The following is a 9964-nucleotide window of genomic DNA, read 5'->3' as shown; positions in this document are numbered from 1 at the left end:
CTTGTACACAGAATAACCAAAAATCATGTGTTCACGCTGCCCTTTTCTTAGTTCTGCTGTCTTCATTGTATGCATATTTACAGCATTTTCATCATTGTCATCGCCAATTGTTTCCACTGACCTGTCAAATATAATTCATTGTCATCATTTTCATGAGTTTTCATTCACAAACACCTGGTAAATAAATCTCATGTTCCCCATGCAATAACTCGAGGTGGTGAATGGGTTTGAGCTTTCATGTCAAACGTGGATTGTCAAAGTAAAAGCCAATCAGGCTGATTGTTTGATGTGTGGAACCATCGTGGCTTTGGATTTGTGTTTCCGAGGACAACGATTGTAAGCATTCACTCTCAAAGACCCAATCAATGTTGATAATTACCGCGGCAACTCATGGTCAATTTGCAACTTATCTCTGTAATCGCAAAATCCACAACGAAAAGTCATAAACACTTAAAAGAAAAGAAATATGCTCAACACTTACTGAATTCACAGGTATGCTCGCAGCTCTGTACATTTTCAGACTGGAAGAAAAGCGTCAACAAGCTACGTTTGACGTCACATACAAGTTTGACGTGTTATCTCGTGCTACTGTGACGATGCTTTGTGGCCCGGAGTTGGATTCTAAAAATTCATCTCCCTGTGGGTTATTGTGCATTTTGTTGCACAACCAAAATAATGACAAAAACGATGTTTGGTAGCTTGTTGTCAGACCAGCACTTTGTTGTTGGTCCTCGGGGAGCATATCGCCTTTTGTCTCATATTTATCAACCGCGGCCTTCGGCCTTGGTCGATAAAGATGAAACAAAAGACGATATGGTCCCCTTGGACCAACAAAAAAGCTGGTCTGTCAACAAGCCACCAAACATCTTATAATGTCACATACACCAGAGACTGCATTTCTGCAAGATTGTTTTACCGAACACACACAAAATCTCAATATTTTGTCATACAATTACTTGCAACAAATGAGATGGTTATTTTAAAAGGCTCATTACAAGTGTTCTTTTCACTGTTCAATATGTTATATTTCTTGTAAAGGATAAGAATGCAATGTTTCATTGTTAATCACAGAAAAATGTCTCCGTAAACAAAACTGTTTCAATATTAATCAAGACTGAAAGATGGCACTATTTATGCACATGTTTCTAATAAAATACACCCCCCCCCCTCCTCCCTACCACCCAAAAGACAAAAATACACAAGCAAAATAAAATATTAAACCAACATTAAAATATCAAAAACAGTAATTAAAACTGAACTAAGTACTTGAACAAAATGCAAGTTTAAGAGACAAAGTATTTCTGAACATTTAAATAAAAAGAAAAGTCAAAGTATTTCTGAGTATAATTCACCATGCAAACAAGATATGAAGCTTCATAACATGGACATACAGTCACTCTAATTTGCACAAACAAAACAATATGAGGCATAAACACACATACACATAATCTCTTAAATTTTTTCATATAATCTTTAAAATTTTGCTTAAAATCAAGGGACCAATAATTTCATTGAAACGGCTAACACACTGACCATAATAATGCACTGCAGCAACTTACTTCCAAAACAAAATCTGATATATTATCTTGACCGTAACCTATTTTAAAGATTATAAGAGCACTGATTACAACTACAAAATATAGTCCCTGAACATCAACGAAAATGAGAACAGCACTGGCAAGCAGTCTTTGACAAGAACACATCAACAACTGACTGAACAACAGAAACGATGCTAGTAACAAGAAAACACAGAACAGTGAAGGGAGATAATCAGAAGTCATGTTACAAGTACAAGCACCCAAAGTTTAGAAACAATCGAAACCCTCAAACTTACAGTACTATGTACAGTAAAGATTGATCGAGCTTCAAACAGATGCAACTTACTATTTCCCTCCTTTTCTTTCGCTTTTGAATCAGCTAAGACAAGAAATGTAATCCTCCTCATACAAAAAGGCAAAACACAATATTTGCGAAAATGCGTCGGACAATAGTTTTCCCCCCCAAGTGATACATGCACAGCACATCACGGTTCACACTCTGGGGACCCAAGCGTGGCAGGGAAAAGGTTGATGCGTCCCATTCTGGTTTGAAAGCAACACACTTTGCAACTCAACTCTGCAAAAATTATGTCTAATCAGCAAGTCAAAATCTACACATACAAAAAATATAAAAACCTGTGCATTTTTCTCTACATTTTCAACATCACCATAAGGTTTCTAGTCATTCACTTGCAGAATGTGTGTTAACATGGCTTACAATTTGTCTCAAATTCACTTCCTGTATTGGTCAATTATGCCGTATTTTTCCTAATCAAGCCCTTTCTTTTTAAATCTATGTGCCTAATTTGTTACACTACAAGGCCACTGAATATGTACACACATTTGAGCACATGCAAACCATGGTTCTCTTGAGGTGAATGGTTCAACAACTTCACTCTCCCCCAAGAAACAAAGCGTTACACAACTTTGTTCTTTAGCATCTCAACTCATCTCCATTATAACAGAGACAAGTTGTAGACAAGTTCTGGCATTATCAAGCTTGGTCCAAGTCTTATTTCATCCATTTCCATTTTCACTCAACCTTGACCATCACACACCAGGATCTCAGGAAGAGATGGGGTCGGGGGACTTAAAAAAGCACTTTGAATTGATACTGCCTTCATTACAGAACTCATGCATCTAAATGTTGATTATGCACCGCCATGTCGTCTGAAATCTTACCACTGTCAGTCAGAACACTTTCAGTTCACCCTTCTTACCAAGACACCCTCTCACACAACACATGGTCACCCGGACTCAGTTCATCATTTCAAGGACAAGGTCGTTCAGCTGGATTGACCCATCCAAGGTCAAGGACAAGAAGCGCTCTGCAGCCTTGGCGCTGACGGTCCGCAGGGCGGGCAGACGCAGCAGGATCTTGGCAAAGCGGCGGTTGTCGTCAGGGTAATGATGCAGCATGTAGCGACGCAGACAGTCCAGGATGCGAGACTGAAGCCCCATCACGCGAATCTTGTCCTGAATACCAGTGGCATCTGTCGAGCAAATCATGATTCATCACTTCAAATGCTCATTCAGGGCTTCTCTTGCAACATTTAAAGATTTCAAGGAGTTGATTACACATTTCAAGTCTTATGTGACAGATCATTGAGCACTATGAGTGAAAAATACAAAAGAACACAAAAAGTGTATCATAATTCAAAGCATCAAAAAAAAGTGTGCAATGTCTTGTCTTGCAAGCAGTAATGCAAGAGAAAAAAAGAATATTTTGTTAGGTAAATTTACAGAGGCTATGGTGAGCAAGGTAAAGAAAACCAGGTCTCTGTGTAGAAATCGAAAATTTTAAAAGTAAATTTTCATTTGATTAATATACTTACCCGAATCACATATAGCATTGACGCAGTCTGAGATGCTAAGGTCTGAAAATCGCTACCCGTCTAAAAACTTTAAAGGGAAGCAACCCCACCACAAAAAAGTGCCAACGGATGCGTAGGTAAGGACGCCAGACCATGGGAGTTACCTCCCCTTGGTGTGTACTACGTCACTACCGCTCCCGGACACGTGGTAAATCATACGGCTTTTAAAGAAACTAAAAACCATAAGCGGGGTTGGTGGGAGGGCATAAACTATGTGATTCGGGTAAGTATATTAATCAAATGAAAATTTACTTTTAAAATTTTCGATTAAATTACATATTCTTACTCCGAATCACATATATATCAGATAGCTTCAACAAGGCGGTGGGAAAGAAAAAATCTAACTCACTCTTAAGTCCTAGACAGGAACTGGCCCGCTGCCACCAGGGCAGGAAGGGACCGAGAACCATCCTGCCGGACAGCCGCGATGTCTCTCAGGCAAAAGTTGAAAAAGACATCGTCAGAGCGCCAGTAAGCTGTGCCCAGCACTTCGTCCAATCTTCTAGACCGTAAAACGGCCAAGGAAGAGACCCAAGCCCTGGATTCAAGGACCCGAGCCGAGGCAAGGGGAAAGACAGGCTGCCCCCCCCCCCCCCCTCTATTGGAATGGAAATGCCAATGCCCTGGAACGATCAGTGCTTAAGGTTGTCCACTCAGTGCTAAGTAGGACGAACTCTTCAGGTGACCGTAAGAAAATCATGCCAAAGTATGCGAAACCTTGGGATGGAGTGAAGCCCGAAAGGGCCTGGGAGATAGAAGTCAGCTCTAGAGAAGCGTGACCGATCTCCTCACAAAGAGCGAGAGTGAAGCCTGAGTACAAGGTACAAGAGTCCGTCTCGGAGGGAAAAGCTCATGAAAAAGCATAAGCGTTCCTGAAGTTCTAAAAACCCGAAGAAACGCTCACCCTCCTAAGAACCGAAGCTGTGGAAGACAGCCTGTTCCACCCGGTTAGCCGAAGTAGGCTACTGCTGGAGCAAGAACTCTACTAGTGCTGACCCCAGCATGACCGGGAGTGTGACGCTGTAATGCTTTCTGAGTTGGGGTCCGTGTCTAACCAAGACAAGGAATCATTGTACTCCTGGGTTGTGACAGAAAATGCCAAAGAAAGAAATGGCTGTGATCTTTGACGTCGTTACCCTTCGAGTATGCTTGAGAAGGGTGCCCTAAACAGCAAACAACAAAAAACGGCTGGTCAGCATAACCGGAACCGGGAAGCCAACCTGTCATAAGCCTCCCGAGACGAAGTGTTCTCAGGAAAAAATCTGGAAGTTACTTCCGCCGCCAAATCCAGTGCCTCCCTGAGTTTGGCCGAAAAACCAGAACGCGTCTCGCTATCTCTGAAAGACTGAGGGTCAGACGCGGAGACCGACGGGCAAAGCCGTAGTCATAGTTGCCTGTGGCAGAAGGGTGACCGGAAGCCGGAAACCCGACCGAACAGAAGTCGTCCTGACTCGCCTCATGCCTAGGATGAGGGTGAAGAAAGGAAGAGACGAAATCCGAAGTCACAGGGACCGAGAGTGCAATAGTCAACACAGCGGACAGGCAGGACGACTATTGCACAGGCTAAGGCTGAAAGCCGTGATGCCCGTAGGCCAGCCATTGTTCCGAACTCCCCACAGTACGTAGGTAATCGTAAGGAACAAAAGTTTCGGCTGCCGAATCAGGTGCTGGGCTATGAGCCAACAGCAAAGAAACCGGAACATTAGCTAACCCTCTGCCGGAAGGAGAGGGCTAGCCGCAACCTGAGGGAGGTGGTAAGCCACAGAGGATGACTCCCCAACCCGGAAATAGGAGTGCTCCTCCTTCAAAATCCGGAAGTCATCCATTACCAACGGGGCAACCAAAGCGGAAGCCTCCGAAGACAATGCACCCTCAGGAAAATATCTGGATGTTACTTCCGCGGACAACTCAAGTGCAGCCTTAAGTTTGGACGAAAAACCAGAACGCGTCTGCTCACCAAAGAAAGACAGAGTCAGACTCGGCGACAGACGGACAAAGACCGTAGTCCAGTTGCTTGTGGCAAAAGGGTGAACGGGATAACCGTAAGACGGAAACCCCACCCAAACGGAAATCGTCCCGCCTCATCTCATGCCTAGGATGAGGATGAAGGTAAGAATTGTCGAAGTCCGAAGCCACAGGAACAGAGAATGCAAAAGCCGACACCTCAGACAGGTGGAATGGCTGTTGTATCAGACAGTTGGAATGGCTGTTGCACAGGCTGAGGCTAAAAAACCTGGGTGCCAGTAGCCCAGCCGTTGTTCCAACAAACCCCGAAGCACCTACGTAACCGTCAGTGAGAGGGAACATCATTTCCGGTCAGAGCCGGAAGTGCGACAGACGAGGAAGCCAGTGGCTGAAGCGACCGTTACACGGACTGAGGCCGGAAGCCAGTATGCCCGAAGGCCAGCCCTAGATCCAAACCAGAAGAGACCTCGGCGGGTGCTCCAGCTGGTGGACCTTGTTCTCAAACCCCAACGTACGCACATACGCGTCAGGGAGAAGAACGGAATTGCCAGACAGAGCCGGAAGTGCGACAGACAAAACCACGCATAGTGGTAGCGAATGTTGCACTGACTGAGGCCGGAAGCCTGAACGTCCGTAGGCCAGTCCTAGGTTCGAACCGGCAGACCTATTCGTAAAAGCGCGAGAACGCGCTCTGATGGAGGTCTCCGAAATCGAAGACAACTCCAGAAGTTGACGTCCGATGTCCTCCGAAGCGACAAGGGTATGATCTGGCAACAGAACACCCGAATCCTTCTTAGGCTGCCTAGCCAGAGGAGGGAGAAGTAAAGGTGAGCGCGGGAGCGCAAAGGACGCCAACAAGTTCCTACTCTGCTATGGCAAAATAAACTTCTTATGACCAGCGAGAACGAAATTCACCGCTTGAGTCTCAGAAGCCTCCAAACCTGGTAGAGAGAAGTCAGAGAACTGCTGATCTCTATTCGACTGGATCTCCCTTCTCATGGCATCAAACACCAGTTGGCCAAAAAGAGATCCCTCTACCACAGGTGAAGATCTCAGCGTGTTTCTCGCAACTTCCTCAGAAACTGAGAATGAGAGAGAAACAAGTCCCTCCGACACATCACTGCGTGAGCGTAGTGAAGGGAGGACAGTCTCATCTGCTCTTCGTTCACCCTGGCAAGGGCTGACAAAAGAGTAGAAACGTCATCGGCGTCCTGATCCCCACTAAGCGTGAAAGGATCCAGCGACCCCGTGAGAGCACGAGCGCTCCGATGATCGTCTCCGAGATGGAAGCCAGTTCCAGCAGCTGTCGTCCGATTTCCTCCGAAGCAACAAGGGTATGATCTGGCAACAGAACACCCGAGTCCTTCTTAAACTGCTTCGCCAGCAGAGAAAGAAGTTCCTGCGGCACCGGTAATGGTGTACGCGGGAGAGCGAAGGACGACAACAAGTTCCGACCAGGCATTGGCAATGAGAACTTCTTATGACTAGTAGGAACAAAAGTCGAAGCTTGTGTCACAGAAGCCAGCCAGAGAAAATGAAAATGAAATGAAAAATGTTCCGGAGCTGAACCGTGAGGAACGAGCAGCGGAACCGGAACGCTGGGGATACCACCTCCGGGAGGAGATGGTCAAGCCAAACCCTGCGAAAGGTGGTAAGCCACCGAAGGTGACTCCTCGAACCGGAAGTAGGAATCCTCCTCCCTCTCGGAACGGAAGTCCGCCATCGCCGAAGGAGCGACCGAAGCGGAAGCCACAGACGACGATGCACCCTCCGGAAAATATCTGGAAGTCACCTCCGCCGCAGCTTCAAGCGCAACCTTGAGCTTAGACGGAAATCCAGAACGTGTCTGCTCGCTAGCCAGAGACTGTGCATCAGAATCATCAAGCAACGGACACGGACCGAAGTCACAGTTGCTGGTGGCAGACTGATGAACTGGATGACCGGAAACCGGAAACCCGTCCAACCGAAAACCGTCCTGACTCATCCCCTGACTGGTAGGAGGGTAAGAGTAAGAGGAGGGAACATCCGGAGCCACCGGAACTGAATAGGCAGTAGCCGCAACACCCGACGGGTGGAGTGACGACTGCCCCGGCCGAGGCTGAAAGCCTGAATGCCCGTAGGCCAGCCGCTGTTCCTCACTCACCGACATCCGAGAGGAAGCGTCAGGAAGAGGAACCGTGTATCCGGACAGAGCCGGAAAAGCAACAGACGAAGCCGCACAATGCGGAAGCGAAGGTTGCGTGGACTGGGGCCGGAAGCCCGAACGCCCGTGGGCCAGTCCTCGGTCAACTCCAGTCAAGACCTCTACGTGTACTTGCGCGGGAGGACCTATGCTTCCGGTAAAAACCGGAAGCGCAGCTGCTGTAAACGGATGACCGTGTCATGGAGGAGACATGCATACCCACCCCGCACACAAAAGCGGGAGACAGTGTATGCCAGTCAACGTATCTGCACTCAACCCTGAAAGGGGAGGAGATACTCCGTAAACGGCTGCTACCTTTGCCCCGAGACTCCCGTGCACGCACTGTGATTTGGGAGAGACAAGGCAGGAAATGCGGGTTGTGATCCTGCACCAAGGAACTGTTTCCCAGCAGGGAACGTCCGGTAGCTTCACGAGAGCTGATGGACCAGTTCGATCTACCCGACAGGCCAGCCACAGAGGCCGAAGGCAAAGCACCCAGGAGATCTACCCTGGAACGTAGCCGACGGCAACCACAACGACGCCAAAGAGCGAGCGTCCCCCACGGCCGGGTATCTGGAATGAGAGAACCAAACAATACGCCACCAGAGCACAGGACTCGGGAGGTGACGTAGAGGACAAACGAACAAAGTCCCAAAATGGGCGCCAAGTTCATTTGCGAACCACTGAGAATGCAAGAGACATGGTAAACAACCGCGTCTGAAACCACAAACAATTCGGTAACTTCTGAAAAGAAGACTAGGGCTAGTAAAAACCCTTACCCTAGCCTCCGCGAATGCACCACGCTAGCTTTGACACTGTCAGCCAGACTGACACATCAAAGATGGCGGCAAAAACAATGCCACAGCAAATAAGCTATGCAAAATGCTTGACTGCCCCAAAAACTATAAGTTCAGCCGGGGCAGAAAAAGGCACAGAAATTACAATAATGTAAGCGTCGTCAGAAAGACAACACGAACAGGTGGAAAAGAAGAAAACACCAAAGATATAGGCTTAGAAAAGCCTTTACCCTTGACATCCCCTAAAGAGCCGCGCACCAAAAAGTTATCAGTCAAGCTGAAACCAAAATGGCGGCCAAACCAAAATGCTACTGAAAAGTACAAGTCCAAAGGATGAACAAAGACTCAGTAGCCAAGACAAAATTCCTGTCGAATACATGACAAAATCGAAAGAGCTCACCAACTAATGAAGCAGAAGGCGATTAAGACAGGTAGTAGCCGGAGGGAACCGAGCAAAGAGCAAGGCAAACCGGCCACGAGAGCGAAAAATATTGTGACCTCCTCCTCTGAGCTGAAAAAGTCGTATGATTTACTACGTGTCCGGGAGCGGTAGTGACGTAGTACACACCAACGGGAGGTAACTCCCATGGTCTGGCGTCCTTACCTACGCATCTGTTGGCACTTTTTTGTGGTGGGGTTGCTTCCCTTTAAAGTTTTTTAGACGGGTAGCGATTTCCAGACCTTAGCATCTCAGACTGCGTCAATGCTATATGTGATTCGGAGTAAGAATATGTAATTTAACAGAGGTTTCACTGTGCTAACACTGCAGATTTCAAATAATACGCTCAGCCAAGAGGAGACTGAGCACTCTTCCTTCCTCCCTATCCCAGCAGTTACCTGGGTCCTCCCTATCCCAGCAGTTACCTGGGTCCTACCTATCCCAGCAGTTACCTGGGTCCTCCCTATCCTAGCAGTTACCTGGGTCCTCCCTATCCCAGCAGTTACCTGGGTCCTACCTATCGCAGCAGTTACCTGGGTCCTCCCTATTCCAGCAGTTACCTGGGTCCTCCCTATTCCAGCAGTTACCTGAGTCCTACCTATCCCAGCAGTTACCTGGGTCCTACCTATCCCAGCAATTACCTGGGTCCTACCTATCCCAGCAGTTACCTGGGTCCTCCCTATTCCAGCAGTTACCTGGGTCCTACCTATCCCAGCAGTTACCTGGGTCCTCCCTATCCCAGCAATTACCTGGGTCCTCCCTATCCCAGCAGTTACCTGGGTCCTCCCTATCCCAGCAGTTACCTGGGTCCTCCCTATCCCAGCAGTTACCTGGGTCCTCCCTATCCCAGCAGTTACCTGGGTCCTACCTATCCCAGCAGTTACCTGGGTCCTACCTATCCCAGCAGTTACCTGGGTCCTACCTATCCCAGCAGTTACCTGGGTCCTCCCTATCCCAGCAATTACCTGGGTCCTACCTATCCCAGCAATTACCTGGGTCCTACCTATCCCAGCAGTTACCTGGGTCCTCCCTATTCCAGCAGTTACCTGGGTCCTACCTATCCCAGCAGTTACCTGGGTCCTCCCTATTCCAGCAGTTACCTGGGTCCTACCTATCCCAGCAGTTACCTTGGTCCTACCTATCCCAGCAGTTACCTGGGTCCTACCTAT

At 47.6% G+C, this 9964-nt stretch overlaps 1 protein-coding gene across 5 annotated transcripts in view; it reads right to left on the bottom strand.

The window, feature by feature from the left end:
* Nucleotides 1-30: 30 nt before the first annotated feature.
* The window catches only part of LOC138973145 (retinoic acid receptor RXR-alpha-B-like), a 33333-nt gene continuing 23399 nt past the window's right edge, over nucleotides 31-9964 (bottom strand). For all 5 annotated transcript variants that reach the window (XM_070345816.1, XM_070345817.1, XM_070345818.1 and 2 more), the window contains one exon: nucleotides 31-3031. In XM_070345816.1, coding sequence (XP_070201917.1) covers nucleotides 2796-3031 — 236 coding nt within the window. In that variant the 3' untranslated portion in view covers nucleotides 31-2795. The remainder of the gene's footprint in view (nucleotides 3032-9964) is intronic.

The sequence above is a fragment of the Littorina saxatilis genome, linkage group LG8 (assembly GCF_037325665.1).
Source record: "Littorina saxatilis isolate snail1 linkage group LG8, US_GU_Lsax_2.0, whole genome shotgun sequence".
NCBI classification, from domain to species: Eukaryota; Metazoa; Mollusca; class Gastropoda; order Littorinimorpha; family Littorinidae; genus Littorina; species Littorina saxatilis.
The sequence above is the reverse complement of the archived record's forward strand: the minus strand, read 5'-3'. Positions and strand labels throughout refer to the sequence as shown.